The sequence below is a fragment of the Aulonocara stuartgranti genome (assembly GCF_965226115.1).
Source record: "Aulonocara stuartgranti genome assembly, chromosome: 1".
NCBI classification, from domain to species: Eukaryota; Metazoa; Chordata; class Actinopteri; order Cichliformes; family Cichlidae; genus Aulonocara; species Aulonocara stuartgranti.
In genome coordinates, this window is record NC_138939.1 from 30,549,895 (window position 1) to 30,568,015 (window position 18,121).

Here is an 18,121-nt window from a genome sequence, read left to right on the forward strand (position 1 = left end):
AAACTACACTGACATCTAGTGAACAAACAGAACAGAGCCCTAAACTCCACTCAGTGTCTGAAATTAAATACAGCCGCTCAGCAAAGAGTGAAAGCAGCATGAATTATTCAGTGCAAAACTTACTGATTTCATTTGGTGGACAACGTCTGTATTGACTCATTTTTGCTCCAGAATCACCCAAGAGTCAGTATAAATCACGGTAGAGCAAAATTCTCCCTGTCTTATAATGACAGTTTTCTGTAATATGGCTGGCACTCACATTACTGTGCAGTCACATTTCTTTCTGAGTAATTCTGGTGTGTGTCTGTGTGTCTGTGTTTCATGTAATAAGACCAAACTTAATATCTCAGTTCTTGAAAGTAAGACTGTCCTGTCCTATATTTTTAGTCAGTATATTTACACACCACACATGAAGTTTATGTTTTAATCAAGTAATATCTCAGATTTTTGGATTTAACAAGACTTTTTAAGGATCATAGATGAAAATAAATGTTTAAAAAGGCTGCAAGGCTCACTGTGACAGCTTGAAAAGGCAGATGAAAGTGATGTAACTGAAGAATTAACTTAAGGGGTGAAAAATAGAGAAAGACCTTCACAGATTTAGTCAATTACTTTAAAGCATTTTGCCTTCAGGCGAGGCCTTGCCCCAGGTGACTGCAACTACAGCCTAACTTAAAATATACTAGAATTCATGCCATTGAATTACATTTAAAGTTGTCCTGCTGTATGGATCAATGCCATGAACTACCAAAGTGAGCTTGGTATAACATACCTGCTTTTTGCAGCACTCAGTCTTCTGGAGATCTCAAGAGGCACAAAGAGCAGGAGTCAACCACTGTGTCACACCAGTGTGTGTGAGAGTGTGAAGACAGCTGGAGTAATGGGGGCAGGTTGAAGCAGATGGCTAGACAAGCTGTAGCTTCATCCATACCTCCAGGGAGCCATATTGTCTGTCCTGAAATGCTCTTCTGTTGACCTCTGACCTGTGCGGTGTGAAGGAGTGGGCTGACTGCGACGTCACGCTGATGTCCTCTGTTACACACGGCAAAATAGTCACATTGCTGGAAGTTTTCCAAGAAAATTACCTCAGTGGAGCATTGAATGCGTCTGTGTCTGCTGAAAGCACAAGTCTGTTACAGCTGCTATTTATGAAGTGAGAGGTGCTATATTTTAACTCCAAGACACCACAAATATTTCTTCTCCTCTCCTGGTACGAAATCTCTATGCAGCAGATAATTACAAGAGGCATACATCTTATCAAAACAATCTACAGTGAAACAATAAAATGATCTAGTTTGACAATTTTCATTGAAATGTTGTGCAAATGGTCTGCAAATAATGTAAAAAGTCTGCTAGGAAATTGCAGTGGAGGGAAATATTTACTCATGGTTGCATGGCTAGAGTTAAGCCTTATGTAAAATGCTTATTTACAAGTTTTTTTGTGGATTTAGAGCTCTACTTGAGAGCCTAAAATCAGTGCTTCCTCTGTGCCACAACATTTCATAGAGGTGTATTGGAAAACCTCTGATTAAAGCTTCCCTGCCAGTAAGCTACATGATAAACTATGTTTTGATTAAATGAGGTTGGCTGAGACCAAAGACACGCCTCTATGCTCTCAAACAGTTGGATAGCTTCACTATATTTATATATATGTATATGTATATTTTGATTGAGTGCTAAATATTCACACCCAGCAGCACAGCCACCAAGTCAGACTATAGATAGATAGATAGATAGATAGATAGATAGATAGATAGATAGATAGATAGATAGATAGATAGACTTGGCATATCTCAGCATGCTGTGCAGTGTGTCTTTAGCAAATCTGAGGAAACTGCATGAGGGGAAGACAAAAAGAAGAAGAAAGAAAAAACTGTCTACAGCAGATGAACAGTATGTGAAAGTCATGTCCTTAAGAAATATGGAAAAAAAATCGAGCAAGACCTGAAACAGGACCTGAGGGATACATCTGGCCCTTCAGTTGATTATTGTTCACTGAAATGTCATCAGAAATGGTCTCAGTGGAAGGGCGGCTGTCAAGAAGCCAAATTTGTGGTTCAACTCATTGTCATTGTGTACATAGGAGGTCAACAGTGCAACAGTGAGTGTCTACAGTGTAAAACACAGTGGAGGCTCTGTCATTATATATCTACCTGGAAAAAGCTTCATTTTTTTTAGCATGACAAAGTATACAGCCCAGCCATGTAAAGCAAACATGGCTTTCCAAGAAGCCTGGAAACTATTCCTGAAGAAAGCTGAATAAGCGAGTTCAAACTGTGTCGAAGAATTATGTTAAGCTTATTAGAAATGTACAAACTAAGCACCTTTTATATTCTGTTTCTATGTGTGTTTGAACATATTTGAATAAATTGCAGCACCAAGTTCCAATTTTACTATCAAAATATATAAAAATGAGGTATATATTTTTTAAAAATTCCCCCGCTGTCAATCCTTCAAGCTCGGGTCCTCTACCAGAGGCCTGGGAGCTTGAGGGTCCTGCGCAGTATCTTAGCTGTTCCCAGGACTGCGCTCTTCTGGACAGAGATCTCCGCTGTTGTTCCCGGGATCTGCTGGAGCCACTCGCCTAGCTTGGGAGTCACTGTACCTAGTGCTCCGATTACCACGGGGAACACCGTCACCTTCACCCTCCACATCTTCTCGAGCTCTTCTCTGAGCCCTTGGTACTTCTCGAGCTTCTCGTGTTCCTTCTTCCTGATGTTGCTGTTATTCGGAACTGCTACATCGATCACTACGGCCGTCTTCTTCTGTTTGTCTACCACCACTATGTCCGGTTGGTTAGCCACCAACATTTTGTCCGTCTGTATCTGGAAGTCCCACAGGATCTTAGCTCGGTCATTCTCCACCACCCTTGGGGGCATCTCCCATTTTGACCTCGGGACTTCCAGGTTATACTCGGCACAGATGTTCCTGTACACTATGCCGGCCACTTGGTTATGGCGTTCCATGTATGCCTTGCCTGCTAGCATCTTGCACCCTGCTGTTATGTGCTGAATTGTTTCTGGAGCATCTTTACACAGCCTGCACCTGGGGTCTTGCCTGGTGTGATAGACCCCAGCCTCTATGGATCTTGTGCTCAGAGCTTGTTCTTGTGCTGCCATGATTAGTGCCTCTGTGCTGTCTTTCAGTCCAGCTTTGTCCAGCCACTGGTAGGATTTCTGGATATCAGCCACCTCCTCTATCTGCCGGTGGTACATACCGTGCAGGGGCCTGTCCTTCCATGATGGTTCCTCGTCTCCCTCCTCTTTCTTGGGTTTCTGCTGCCTGAGGTATTCACTGAGCACTCGGTCAGTTGGGGCCATCTTCCCAATGTATTCTTGGATGTTCGTTGTCTCATCCTGGACTGTGGTGCTGACACTCACCAGTCCCCGGCCCCTTCCTTCCGCTTAGCGTACAGCCTCAGGGTGCTGGACTTGGGGTGAAACCCTCCATGCATGGTAAGGAGCTTTCTTGTCTTTATGTCAGTGGCTTCTATCTCCTCCTTTGGCCAGCCTATTACCCCAGCAGGGTACCTGATCACGGGCAGGGCGTACGTGTTGATGGCCCGGATCTTGTTCTTACCATTCAGCTGACTCCTCAGGACTTGCCCGACCCTCTGCAGGTACTTAGTGGTTGCAGCTTTCCTAGCGGCCTCTTCATGGTTCCCATTCACCTGCGGGATCCCCAAGTACTTGTAACTGTCCTCTATGTCTGCAATGTTGCCTTCTGGTAGTTTGATCCCCTCAGTTCTGACTACCTTCCCTCTCCTTGTTACCATCCGACTACACTTCTCCAGCCCGAACAACATTCCGATGTCATTGCTGTATAGCCTGGTAGTGTGGATCAGTGAATCGATGTCTCGTTCACTCTTGGCATACAGCTTGATGTCATCCATGTACAGGAGGTGGCTGACAACTGCTCCGTTCCGTAGTCGGTATCCGTAGCCAGTCTTGTTAATGATCTCACTGAGGGGGTTCAGGCCTATGCAGAACAGCAGTGGGGACAGAGCATCTCCTTGGTAGATCCCGCACTTGATGGTGACTTGTGCTATGGGCTTGAGGTTGGCCTCCAGTGTTATACGCCACATGCCCATTGAGTTCCTGATGAAGGCTCTCAGGGTCCTGTTGATCTTATATAGTTCTAGGCATTTCAGGATCCAGGTGTCCAGCATTGAGTCATAGGCCTTCTTGTAATCAATCCAAGCAGTGCACAGGTTGGTCAGTCTGGTCCTGCAGTCTCGGCTGACTGCTTGGTCTGCCAGTAGCTGGTGTTTTGCACCTCTGGTATTCTTGCCCATCCCTTTCTGTGCCCCGCTCATGTATTGACCCATGTGCCTGTTCATCTTAGTCGCTATGATGCCTGACAGGAGCTTCCATGTGGTGCTGAGGCAGGTTATTGGTCAGTAGTTGGAGGGGACCGGTCCCTTCTGGGGGTCCTTGAAGATCAGGACTGTCCGGCCTTCGGTTAGCCCAGACCTTCCCAAAGTGTGGGGCCCAGCAGAGCCATTGCGGGGGGCGGGGGCGGGGGGGGGGGGGGGGGGGGCGGGGGCGGGGGGGCGGTATGAAAAGGGGAAAAGAACTACAATGCTTGGACACTGCTAGCATGGGCGCCCACACAAACGCAAAGCAGGAGATGAAGCATCGCTGAATATGTTTCCAAACCAACTTCATTCTAAGCCAAAGACTAGAAAATATGGTGAAGCATATCTTCCCTTTGGCTTCACCTGCACAAGTGCCAAGGTAGGTCTCCCCTGCATAATTGCTTTTCCCTTTGTCGGGAGCACGCGCTGGGCTGTCCAAATCACGAAGCGCGAACATTTTTCTTGTAAAACAAAGGGGAGCCCAGCAGCAAAAAGAGTTTGGGAACCACTGGCTTAGCCAGTCCCGGTGTCTCTCATCAGCTGGCAGCTGGTTCATTTGTGCTGCCAGACGCTCATGGAGTGCAGTCAGCTTCTTCAGCCAGTAGGCGTGAACCATGTCAGGTCCTGGTGCTGTCCAACTCTTCATACTGGAGACCCTTTCTTGGATGTCTGCCGCTGTGATGGTTACTGGACCCTGTTCAGGGAGGTCGCTGTGGTCTGCCCTCAGATCCACTAGCCACTGAGCATTGCCGTTATGGGTTGCGTCCTTCTCCCATATGCTCTTCCAGTATTCCTCAGTCTCCAGCCTTGGTGGTGCTCTTCTCATATTGTTCCCTTGCCACTGAGAGTACACCTTGGCTGGTTCTGTGCAGAACAGCTGGTTTATTCTCCTGCCTTCGATCTCTCTGGTGTACCTCTTCAAGCGGCTGGCCAAGTCTGTGAGTCATTGCTTGGCATTTTCCAAGGCCTCAGGTATGGACAGGTTCCTGTACTTCTTAGGCACCTTCTTCATTGCACCTTTCTGCAACTCCGATAGTTGGCTAACCTCCCTCCGTGCTACCTTGATCTTAGCCTCTAGCCTCCTTCTCCATAGAGGGTACTGCCCCTTGTGACTGTTCAACTTGTAGCCAAGCATCTCACTCATCACTGCTGCCATATTGTAGATCAGCTTGTTAGTCTGTTAGTTAATGGAGACTGTAGGTATCGTCTGTAGTGCTGCATTAACATCATCTAGTAGATCTTCTGAGGGTACTTCACGTAGTCTTGGCTACAGGGGATGCAGGTTTCAAGCTTGGCTATGATTTTATCTTTCAGGTCAGTTCCTCTCGCATTCAACGATCCTTCTCTTTGCACACTTGGGGCTTGGTACCCAATCTTGGGTGGGGGTGATGATATCTCCCCCCTAACCTGGCGTCCTGGTTCCCCCTTGCCCTAAGGATTTTAGTTCAAGTCCATTTTAACTACTTAACTACTACTCAGCACTTGCAGAGGATGAGAAATGACGGTCTGAATCTTCACGGATGGATTAACTGTAGTCTGTGAAAACTACCATGGTAGTACATGACATGTACATTTTCATTTCCCTCTCCGCTCTCATCCTTTAGTCTGCTTCTCTCTCTCCACATAAGCATCTGTGCTTCATTAGCTCTTTGGATTCTTTCATTTTCCTCCCAGCAATAACAAATTGAACCCAGTGAGCCGACCGCTGAAAGATCTGGCGTCCCACAAAACGCAGTGTCCATATATTACCACGGCCAGCGTGGTTAACAGTGTCCACCGAGTGACACAGGCCACAATATTTTCAAGCGCACGCATGTGGTGAAACTAAGAAAAATTGCTTTTCATGTTTGCATTTTTTTCTTTTAGCTTGAGCCAAATAAAGAGCCAAATGATGAGGCTGCTGTAATTTGCTGAGAGTTCAGAGTCAGAGTTTGGCATTTTGTGGTAAAAAGGCATTTTTTCTTTCTAGGACAGAGCTAATTAAAAAAAGTGATACCAGTCTCATTTTTGTACAGCACATGTAAGGTCACTACCAACGGTTAGTTAGTTTAGCTTAGCACAAACGCACTGGTAATGTGTTTTTTAAGGTTGAAAGAAGCCACGTGTAGCTGCAGCTCTAAAGGTCACAAATCAGCTCATTGTGTCTTGTTGCTATACTTCTTTTTTTTAACTTGTGGTGTAGAATCTCAGTGAGAATATCTATTATAAATGTTAGTTTTTAGTTCATTTACCTCACATGTTAAAAACATATTGTTCCAATTGTCTAGTTTCCAAAGGATGCTGGTAAGAGTCATCAACCGTTCTCAGAGCCATCAATCTGTTCTTAATTGTGTTTCTGTTGCACACCAGATTTTAAATACTTGAAGCTGGAGTTTTGTTTTTTTCTTTTTCATTCTTTCTTTGTTACAAAAGACAGCTGGAAAAGTACAAGTCATAAATCTGTAATTCTCCAGCAGTTTTTCTGCTCATACAATGACTGTCCCACATAAAAACTACCTGACCCAGGGGGTGTGAGCCTGGCCTGCCCGTCTGCATTTCACTAGTACACGCTGTTAACACCGAGCACAATGCTGAGCTTTATCTCAGGGGGATGTGTGCTGCTCTTGCAGTGGAGCATCCAGTTTTTTTCCTCTCTTTTTTAAAATTTCTGATGTGACATTGCGATAGAGACTTGGCCTACTTGCACCTCCTCAACAAAACGCATTGCCACGCAGGGCACACCTGCAAACTGTGCTGTTCAGGATGTAACTGAGCAGGTTTAGGCCTCTCTTTGGGATGCTGCTTGTTTTAATCAAGCCTTTTCTCACACATGCTGCTGCTTATGAAGCTCCACGTTGTTTAAGTTGGCTGCAGATGTGTTGTGACAGGATATGATGTCATTTGCAAGAGCCAACACTCCCCAAGTATGTTTTTTCTGAGAGCTCGGGGACAGTTTTGAGCTTCCATCATGAAACTATATGTTTCATTCGTAAGTACTTGTTTGCATTGGTTTGCATACATGTTCCTGAGGAGACACTGAGACATGAGGTGAGAGGAAACCTTGGCTGAGGCTCCTGAAATTAATTGCAAATGTTGTGTAGTGTGTACATTGAAGGTTTCTGAAATGAATTAAAACCAAAATACTTGCTGGAATAAATTTGGAGATGCAGGAACACAAGTACAGCTTGAAGACTAAGGCAAGCCTCAAATTCTCAAACACAGATGTCAGCTGTGTGAGAGCACTGAATGTTTTCTTTTATGACCTATGTATTACACTTCATTTTTTCAGTATGATGAGCCAAAATATCTAAATCATTGGAAAAAATCCCAGGAACAACATAAAGTAAAACACAGCAACAAAGAAGTCTTGAGACATTTATCGATGCCTTTCTTTGAATGTGTGTGTGTTTTTTTCTTGTTTTGCTGCAGTTTTATGGAGCTGGTGACTGCTGTGAAAAACAAAGCATTTGCAGGACTCAGAAAATTAAGTACACAAATGCACAGGATTACCTGATATATAAAAACAGGTTTTAGCAGTTGGAGCATTCAGATGTGTGTTTGCATGATGTCACACTTGTTGCAGGAATGAATGTCCAAGCAAAATCACTCCGAGGTTAGAGCATGCAGCACACAGAGAGCTACATTTCAGATTCTACAGGCCTCAGTTAGTATGTTAGCTGTTAAAGTTAATGACAGTGCAATTAGAAAAAGACTGAACGAGTACGACTTGTTTGGGAGCGTTCGCAGGAGAGAGAGAAAAGACAGCTTCGGTTTGCAAAGCTGACAAACCACAAACAAACAAACAAACCACAAGATGTCTGTAGCAATATTATTTGGATAGTTAACACTGAAATAGAGATGTTTGGCCAAAATGCAAAACCCCATGTCTGAAGAAAATCAAACACAGCACATCAGGATAAGCGTTTCAACTATCACCAACCTTTAAGCACGGTGGTGGAGGGGGGATGATTGGGGCTTGTGTTGCAACCACAGGACCTGGGCACCTTGCAGTCACTCAGTTGACCATGTAATACCATCTAGTCAAATTTGAGGCCGCCAGCTAAAGCTTGGCCCAAACACGGCAGAAACTCTACAACAGAAAGGCAGAAAAAAAATAAAGTTAAATTTAAAATAATAAAGGTGGTGCGATGGGCCAGTTAGAGAGCCCAGCCTGATTGAAAACTGTAACACGGATATTAACTGTACTCATAGATACCCACTGTTGCAGTAATAGTGTTTCATTTACTTCTGCTTTTCTCTGAAGTGCTCACCTGTTATTCCCTTGATCCAGACGGTCCTGTTTTCCTTCATTTACGACTCCATTGCAACCAGCCAAAATGTTATCAGCACCTCATTTACACAAAGTGTCATTTTCACAGCTGCTATTTCATTTTATTGGAGCTAGTTCATTATAACTGCTTTATCAGTTTTACCGCACTGCCAGCCTAACTGCTGTTTGTCAGTATTGTTTGCAGTGTTTCACGTGCGCTTCCAAATGCCAGCTGCTGCTATTATTATTACTGGATGCGTTCAGCTCACTTTGCATAGTCAGGTGCACAAGCCGGGGTCCAGCAGGTGAGATATGGCCTGGAATAAGTGGAGATTATCAATAAACCCATGGCGGATTTACAGCGCAGTAAAACCACAAACACTAAGAAGCTTTGTTTTAGGCCACAGAAAGCAGGGCGTCGTTTGCCAAAAGAACAAACAGCATGTTACTGGATTTTGTAGGATTTAAATTGATCCATTTCTGTTTAGGTTATTTGGTATGTAATAAGTTCATATTCCTTGAAACTATGACAAATAGTCCTGGCATACTACACCAGGCTGAGAGTACCGGGAGATGACAATAGACAGAGAGCCGAGCTCTGTTTCCCTGTAAACACTCTTGGAGTGGACTTGACAAATTGGCCATTTAGAAGCAAATCTGTCTAAATGAATGTGTGTTTCTTTCCCTGGGCACTTTGTCTCTCTAATGCAGTGTGCTGCCAGGGCGGAGAATGCCCCAGCTTTGTGGCATTTTATGAGGACAATAGTAAACCTCGATGGCTCGTCTGACTGGTTACTCCGGATGAAATACGCCTGTGGGCTGTAGATGCGCACGGAATGCCAACGGAAGGAGAGAGGAGGGTGAACACAGTCTGAGCAGTGTGAATTTAAGAGGAGAGCAGGGCAGCCAGCCAGAGGAGTTGAATGCTCTTTGTTCTGCCACATGGTTACCGATGAGTATTCCTAACTATAATCTATGTGGCGGACTGATTTGGTGATGACTCTTCATTACAAAATTTCCGAGAGCCAACAGATGAAACTATGCTTACACGTCCAGCTTGTATTTAATCCTGACTTTACACAAGCTGTTTCTGTATAAAGGATCTAATACAAAACTGGACAATGATTTTTTAATTGATACACTCCCTCTTTCTAAAATCCAAATGACACGTTTGTGTGTCCCACCCCATCTCTAGGTATAGGCTGTGAAACTCTTTAATCCTGAATCTAAACTCGCTTTAGCTGTGTCAGTAGGGAGTATGTAAAACAGAACAATGCAGGGATCTTTTAATTGATCCACACTCCCTCCTTCTGAAATCTAAAAGAAATGGGTGCATGCCCTTCCTGTGCGCCTTCCTAATTTCAACTACAATACGAGCTGACAGCTTACAACAGTTACCCACCCATCCTGCATCGGGACGTCCATGGAAACATTGTGGGACATTTCTGATGTTTCTAAAAATTACAGCCATTTCATTTATTTTGAGCTAGTGAAGTGAAAAAGTCTTCACTATTGTTCTTATTTCCAGCTCCTTCTCTTCTCTATTTTTACTTGATTAGAGTAGCTGTGCATGATTCGCAGTTCAAACTGACCTCTCTTCATTTTCTATCGGACCCTGGTGCAGTTCCTCAAATTCCCTTGTCTGAAACAAGCTGTTTTGCGTGCTCTGCCTTTAAGCTAACATTCTTCTGATTGGTTGCCCCTTACAAACAGAAGGTTTAAAGAGCAGATGGCCGGGACTTATTTGCTGACAGCCAGAGCTGTTTGTCTGAGATGTCATCAGTAATATCTTGTCTCACTGACAACACAGGAAGCTAAAAATTGTTTTGTCGCATGCAAAGCAGTCTGAAGTCTGAGTGTTTGGCTCATTACACGTATACTGACGTCATGATTTGAAACTGAAGCTCGTGTTTACCATTGTAACAGTGTATGTATGATAGAAGATAAGGAAAAAACACATTAAAGCCACTTTTTTTTTTCAATTAGAATACAGTCTTAATATTTTGCCACTTATTGTTTCTGCTTAGTTTTTCTTAAAGTCTGCTGGGCCTTTAACTGCTGAATGTAACAACCTGGATATTGTGCTTTGTTCCACTTTGAGTACTAAATTACTGCTGTTAGTGCACTTCTTCAAGATACTGATTCATGTCATCATCCATTACCAAGGAACACTCAACTAATGAGCAAAATAGGAACATTTAAAACTTAAGGTATTCAAAAGCAGATAAACATTTGGGTGCCAGATTTTATGATACCCTGCGTATAGTGCTTGCAACACTTCGGCAATCAATAACACAGAAGGTTAAAATAAAAATCTACAAATCACACATTTAAAATTCAGTAAATCTGCAAATGTCATTTCCTCAGTGATGTAACCACCTGTAAACCAGCGTGCAGTTCACTTTTCTGACATCAAATGACTTCAATTTCAACAGAAAGAAAATTAAAAACAATAAATAATTGTACCACTGTGTCAACAAAAATGTGACAAGAGTCACATTTATTAGCTCGACAGACAGTGAGCTCGATACATTCCACCACCCAACTCTGCCCTTTGTTCCATAAACACTCACAGCACGTCGGCGCCCTCATACAGCAGGAATTCTTCAAATTATCTCAAAAACTAAAAGTACGCACGTTCAAGCTGACGAACACAATGACTGTGTGACAAAAGTAGGAGCCAGAGTTCATGTGCACATTCTTATTGTCAATTCAGTTCATTTAAAATGACCCTGAGCAATAATCTGTGTAAACATTTCTACATTCGCTCCAAACTCAGAAAATGGAGAAAAAAAAAAGTCTGTGCCTCCTCTTCCATGACGTCCTCGCTCAATATGTACACAGGAGAAAATCTGTTTTATAGGCATGCTGGTGTTCTTGTTTACATACTTTTTGTTTCTGTGCATATACACGACACCAATGGTTCTCTGAAGTCATTAAATATTTGAAGCATTGCTTTATGTTTTTAACTCTTTTTTGATAATGGAGTATGACGGAGACTGTAATAGAAATAGATTTCATATATATAGTTATATACTGTATTGAGGGAGTGCATTCAGATTCTCCAGCAGTAGATATGTGGGGTGACAGCTTTTCTGCATACAGTGCGGGGCAATCGACGTGCTAAGGGAAAGACAGTGAGCAGCAGAGGTCATTCTGAGCTAAGCTCTGGATCAGTCTGCACCACTCGGCCCTCTTCTGGGTGATGTAGGCTGGGGTGATCATTTGCACAGGAAGGCGTGGCGAGCCCTCCACCCGGGCCTTCTCGCACAAGGCCTCGGCAATACAGATAACATACATGCCACAGTCATAGCTGTTCTGCTGGGATGGGCAGGGCTCCTCGACAAACAGCGCTTTCCTCCCTGCGCCCAGGAAAGGCTCCAACTTGCTGGCGATGCGCCGTGCGTGAAGTGAATTGCTGCCATTTTGAGAGTCATAGTGGGCAAAGTGGTTGGAGTTGTGATGATAAAGCAAGAGGCTCCAGTGGGACCCTCCAGCGGTCTGGTTGGAGTTGTCATTCACTGCTAGGAAGACCCAGCGACGAGAAGCAAGATCCAGTGGCTCCAGAAACAATGCCAACTCATCAGGGCAGGAAGCACATTTGATGAACTGGGTGACCTCTGGGCTGATAAAGATAACGGCTTCCCCCAGGACTCTAAAGCGCTCGGCAGCAAAGTACTCAAAAGCAAAACCAATGACTTGGTCATTAAGCCAGTAAGGTCCTTCCAGTAGAGAGACATCAGAGCGCCGCAGCAGGCTGTCATGATAGCTGAGCACTACAGGATCCATCCTCCAGAGCAGTCAGAGCGTGTCAATCTGAAAATACACAGAAACGCTTTAATGCTTAGGGTTTGGCTAATTGATTCGTCAGAAATTTACTGCTCGTGTTTTCTTTAATATGAGAACTGCTTTTCTTTGTCTCGTACTGCTCTTTTCTAAAATAGGTCCAATCAGCACATACTACCTTAAGGACGCTGTGATCTCACAAGCAATATTATTTAGCAGCTGTTGATCATCTACTCAGCAGAGCAGTAATTTCACAGAATAGAAACAGGTTCAGGGAGGGGGACCAATCTGACGAATTTAAAGGCGTCATTTGGGTTTCTTAGAGAATGCAAAAGGCTTCATTCACTTCATTCTGATGCCAGTTGGCCAGTACAGCCTGACACTGGTTTCAAACATGAAGCTTTTTTTCCACAGATCTCATCCTGGACTAGTGATTCAAACGCAGTCACAGTCTGTGTTCATTTAAGCAACTCGCACAAACTGTTAAACTTCACTGAAGCTAAAGCAGACTGCCTGTTTCTGGGATCCTTGTTGACTTTCTGTTCGCTACTTTGCTTTATTACTCACTCAGACACATTAACTGGAGCCGTTTTAGCGCACTGGCTGATCGGGTTATTTTCAGAGATGTTACAGTAGCGCTTTGCTGGGCCGGGAATCCACTGCGGAGCATCACATTACTGCAATGCGTTTACTTCAGCAGGCAGCTCTCCGCTCAATCGAGCCTGCGTTTTTAGCTTGAGCTCGCTAACCGACAGTTTTTAGCGTCACTCGTAGCCAAAAAACTGAGTTAAATAGCAGACTGAGCATGCGCCACATTAACCGTTGGCTGCCAAACTGAAATACACAGTGTCCGTTAAGTGTCCTACCTGTAAATGACACATTCAAATTAAAAGTACCACGAAAACACGAGCGGTGAAGCCCCTCATTGCAATGACTATCGTAAATCGCGGCGAGAAGACCGTAACATTTTGCGACAGTGGGGTGGAGATAAGCTTGCTTGTGATTGGCTCCTTGCATTGGTGTATGAGCACGTGAGCGTTACTGAAAAACTGACATTCTGTGTCGTTACATGCAAGCACAGGAGAAGTGTCTTTCTTTGTATTTTACAGCGAATAAGGCGAGATAAAACCACGTATTTTAAAATCAAGTGAATTTCCGTCATTTTAGTCTTTTTTTAAACTCTAACATGACCCCCAAAGGTTATAATCCATTATCGGAAACCGAGAGGTGCAGTGTGGTTACTGTTGCCCTGTGTGTTTCAGGGTACTTCCGGTTGCTTCGCCCCTCCCCTCCCCTCCGTGTTTTCTCCCCTCCCATCAGCGGCGTGAACGCGCAATGCTGAGCCGCACTGATTAGCAAGACGGAGAGGAGTTTTCAGCGACCGAGCAGCGAAGAACTGCCGTTTAATTGGATTCAAACTGCGAACATGCTCGGATAAAAAGAAAAAGAAAAAAATGCGTAGGTTTTCAACGCGGAGTTGACTTTCGAGGACTTTGCTAAGAGGCAAGTGAGGCGAGTGAGAAGAAAGCAAATTAATTCAGTGGGAATGCAGGGAATTAAATAGAGACTGGGTGATTTTTTTTGCGTGGCTACAAGTGTGTGTAGCTCCACGGTCAAGCCTGACAAGAAACGGGAAAACTCGAGTGCCACTTTAAATTGACTTTACAGCTCACGTCTGGAGGTAAGAGTGATGTTTAGTGATAGTTATACACTGTGGTGCGTTGGGCTGCCCCGCTGTGGGACGATAGGCGTCTGGCTGGAAGCTGCTAGTGAACCTATGGTTCAGTTGTAGTCCGTAAGAAACGTTATGACCTGCACTCATTTGCAGCATTGTTTTCAGTTGGCAGACTTAAGTTGTGTGTGTGTTTTGGGGTGCTCAGTCGGTGCTTTTGTTCAGTGAGGAGTCTGTCAGAGCTGTGTGTGTGTGTGATGTGAGCCTGTAAAAAGTTCTGGCTGCTCCTCACTGAGATGTCATTTCACACTACAGAGGGTGCTTACTCCAGAGCTTCAGCTGGCTGAAGGACAGTTTATAAGAATAACAACCACATGTAACATGACAAACGCAGGCTGGATTTACTTTATTCTTTCATTTTATTTGTGATAGTGCACAATACAAATTACAAAGGGCTCATTTTTATCTTCAAACCATTGACAGGGGTCGTTTTTTATCCATTACAGGCTCAAACAAGGTTTGCAAAAAACATAGGGGAACACCAATGCATGCAAAGATTGATACTGCAAAAATAAGGATATACGTACATGAAACCGTACACAATATGTCACTGCGACATAAACCAGGTATTATGTTTTCACGGTCCTGCAGAAATGGGAGCTATTACTGCGGCAGGGTGGGGTAAGTGGTTACATGTATTATTTAGTGGAGGTCAGACAGAGCAGCTTATAATGCACTGAAGGCAATATGCACTGCAAAGCAGCTGTAATTGTACAGGGAGGTCTAATGGGGTGAAGAAGCTGCTGAATCATGGGCATTGTGTCTCTCTGTGTGTGTGCGTGTGTTTGTGGATGGAGAGCTGACTTAAGACAGATTTTACAACGGATCGCCTGGTTGTGTATCTTGAGTGCACCTGAGTGGGTTTGATCGATTTTATAGTATAGTTACTATAGTTTACCTTAAGAGACTATAGCCTAATTTTTTTTAAGTTATTGGTGAGTTGATCTGCTGTGCTTACCGATTACATTAAGTCATTTTTATACCGTTTTTATGAATGGACAAATGTCACCAGAAGATCATCCAATTTGTGCAAAAAGGATGCTCCTAACGGACTTTTATTTCTATGATCATTTTAAAATATACATTTTGGTGCTAGATGATTATTGTTTAAAAAAAAAAAAGGAATGAAGGTAAATGACTTAAATTCATGTTGCTGTGGGTGAGGTGCCCCTGAGAGCCTGTCCTGCCCTCAGATCAGCACAGGTGATGAGGGTAAAGTGGGCCTGTCCTGCAGGAATGTGAGGTCTGAGAAGACACAGCTGCTGCAGCACGAGAGGAAGCCCGGGCTGAGACTCCAGCAACTGGTCCCTGTTGACATCTGACACCCCACAGACCCCGCTGTCTGCTATTTCTAAAGGACCGGCCTCAGTTTTGTATCACATCGGTGTGCAGTGAATGGTCTCGCAGACGCCACCTGAAAGATTGAAGCTGTGATTTAGCAGCTTAGGGCTCAGATTTGAGCACTTCAGAGGAGCTAACCACTGCTGTTGTTGGAGGCAGTCTGTGGTTTACTAGGAATACTTTAAAGAAATGTTTTTAAGTTTTTGATGGTTCGAGTTACGAAATCGCAAACCTTCATATGCAAGTAGGGTTGCTCCATGCTAAGTTTTAGCTGTTCTTTTGATCGCTACAGTCTGGGACTTAGTCAGTGCTGACTGTCATTCTCAATAAGAAGAGCCAGTGTGTGGCCTTCCTTTGGTCCTCCTCCTTGTGTCTAACTTGAACTCAGTGCCTTTGAAATTGAAACTTTGGAAAATAAAACTGAACAGTTTTAGCCTCTCTGAGGATTTTTCAGTTCACAGTAGTTGCACATCTCAAAAGTGATGGCAGAAGCTGCACAGGATGGGAAGTGACTGTTTTTTATGTATAATTTAAAGCTTTTTTTTGGCAAATTAAATAATTTGAAAAAATAATACAGTAGCTCATTATTTGGCTTTCAAAATGTCATTGGGGTCTGCGTAACACTAAGATCGAATCTTTACTTACCCTTGCCCTTTTTTGTTTGAAAGACCTCCTCGTAACACGTTTTATTTTTGCCATGCACAGATCTTAATAACCAGCAACAACAAAGTTGCTGCTGTTAAACACCCACAGACTGTAACTGTGATGTGATTAAAACAATGAGTTACCACTAGCTCATAGATGCTGTTTCTGCTGTTTTGTTCTCTTGAGAGTAGAACTAACAACCCTTTTGTCTTGTGACTACTTCTTTGCTCATCCACCAGAGCTCCTGTGATCTCCCATGGGCACCATTCCTCTAAACTCTAGCATAACCTCCCAGTTATCATCCCCTGAGGTGTTACCTGCTGGACTGAATTACCTGCTGCTCTCAGTCACATGCTGCAGGCTTAAAACTTTCGGCATGTCCTGAAAAGTGGTGTGGCTGTGTTTTGAGATTGTGTGGCGCAAGTGATTGGCATGCACATGAAGTCATTAAAGAGGAACCTGCTTGTGTTGCACTGAACAAAGCTCTCCTTTCTTTAGTACGCCATTATATGAGGGTGGCTTTGGCCTCACAGGCTCAGCTTCCCCACGTTTTGCATTTCCCCTCATTAATTCGCCGGTGCTAACAGTAGTTGGAGTGAGATGGAGAGAGAAGAAAGTCCATTGTGTTGCTCTTTGCAATTTTGTTTATGTGAAAAAAGCCTAACTTGTTCTTTAATTAATCCTTTACAATGGGGAAACGGAGTGAACAAACAGCACTGGGCTTGCTGGAAGCTCACTTTGTATCCTCTTAAATTAAATTAAATCCTCTGTGTCTTTGTTTTGGACAGAGAAGAAAGTGTTCAAAACCTTTGTGGTTTATTTTTTTAAATTAAATGAATAGGTATGTGAATAGGGATTCTCACTTGCATCCTAATTTATTATTTGAATTTTTAAGGTTTAGATGGATTGTGGAAATTGTAATTAGAGCACAAAAACCAAAACCAAAACACAGAGTTTAAGCCCCATAGAAACACTAATTTCAGAATTCTACTTTTGTCAAAGTACAGCAGTATATCTGCAAAACCTGTGCATGATGACAGAAGACTATAAGCAGGAAACTAAAGTTGTGGATTTGTGGGTGTGTGTTGTGACACAGCTGTGACAATAGCTCCTGGCCCCCTGCAGCCTCATGGTACGGACTGGACAGAGCCCATGGTTAATCCCCAGGCATGTGCTGTTGTGTAATGTTACACAATTCTGTCCACCTACAGAGTGGTCCTACCTCGAAACCACTTAAAACTTTGAACTGACTGAGTTTATCATTTTCTTAAAGCCTTGAATATTGTTATATCAGAAGGAGACAACATTACAATAGATTTGGATATTTGATATTAAAACCTTAGAGAAATATGATTTATGAATTGTTATTGCTGGTCTGCTGGACAGTCCAGAGGACAGGAAGAAATGAAGTTTAAAGTTCTGTCTTTGCACTACACTGCCGTTGTTATCTGTGAGAAATCCTGGCAGTTTACAGTAGTCTGTTCACTGTCAGAATGAGGCAGAAGGGGAGGAAGAGCGGAGATAGCCGTGGGTAACAGACAGCAAACAGGCTGCGATAAGGTGGATTTCGAATGCAGTCCGAGACATGCTCACTAATGGCTGGCATTCTTCTGCTGCCTAATCTTTACAGTAGTTATCAGCGCAGTAAATGAGAAGATGATGTAGGCTACTGTGAGATTATGCTTAAGTGTATCTGTTAGCTATGAAACTGTGCTCTTAAGTGTTGCCTCGTTTCACACTCACTGGCACACAGCGATGGTTGTAATTCTGAAATCTTTGATTATTTTTACATGACAGCTGTAACCAAAAACTCAGATTTATGAAAAAAAGGTGGTGGTGGTGGTGGTGGGGGGGGGGCACATGCACAGGTAAAAGATGTGCTTGTCATGCGTTGCTTTGTTGCTGCTAATGGACATCCTAGGTAACGGCTGTCTATTTACGACCCTGTCCTATGTCAATCAGCTGTATCATAAAAATAAGTAGTTGTGCTTGAGTTGCTTCGTTTGAAGTT

The 18,121-nt window shown here is 43.5% G+C and overlaps 2 protein-coding genes across 10 annotated transcripts in view; one reads left to right on the top strand and one right to left on the bottom strand.

The window, feature by feature from the left end:
- Positions 1-10,837: 10,837 nt before the first annotated feature.
- senp8 (SUMO peptidase family member, NEDD8 specific) lies at positions 10,838-13,650 on the bottom strand. Of its 2 annotated transcripts, none has more exons than XM_082526697.1 (2): positions 13,259-13,650; positions 10,838-12,422 (listed from the first exon to the last, which is right to left on the bottom strand). In XM_082526697.1, the coding sequence occupies exon 2, from the start codon at positions 12,393-12,395 to the stop codon at positions 11,730-11,732; it is 666 nt and encodes a 221-aa protein (XP_082382823.1). In that variant the 5' UTR covers positions 12,396-12,422; positions 13,259-13,650; the 3' UTR covers positions 10,838-11,729. The 2 variants fall into 2 exon arrangements, with proteins under 2 accessions (XP_082382823.1, XP_082382824.1); XM_082526698.1 differs by having other exon boundaries at positions 12,960-13,650.
- A 79-nt stretch (positions 13,651-13,729) lies between these two features.
- The window catches only part of myo9aa (myosin IXAa), a 102,940-nt gene continuing 98,548 nt past the window's right edge, over positions 13,730-18,121 (top strand). For 7 of the 8 annotated variants that reach the window (XM_082526355.1, XM_082526358.1, XM_082526357.1 and 4 more), the window contains exon 1: positions 13,730-14,073. The gene's annotated coding sequence lies outside the window, so the exon portion shown is untranslated. The remainder of the gene's footprint in view (positions 14,074-18,121) is intronic. The other variant, XM_082526356.1, reaches the window with a different exon arrangement.

Bases quoted from the DNA above. Each gene is read 5' to 3' on its own strand.
- senp8 (XM_082526697.1), bottom strand. From the start codon at position 12,395: ATGGATCCTGTAGTGCTCAGCTATCATGACAGCCTGCTGCGGCGCTCT.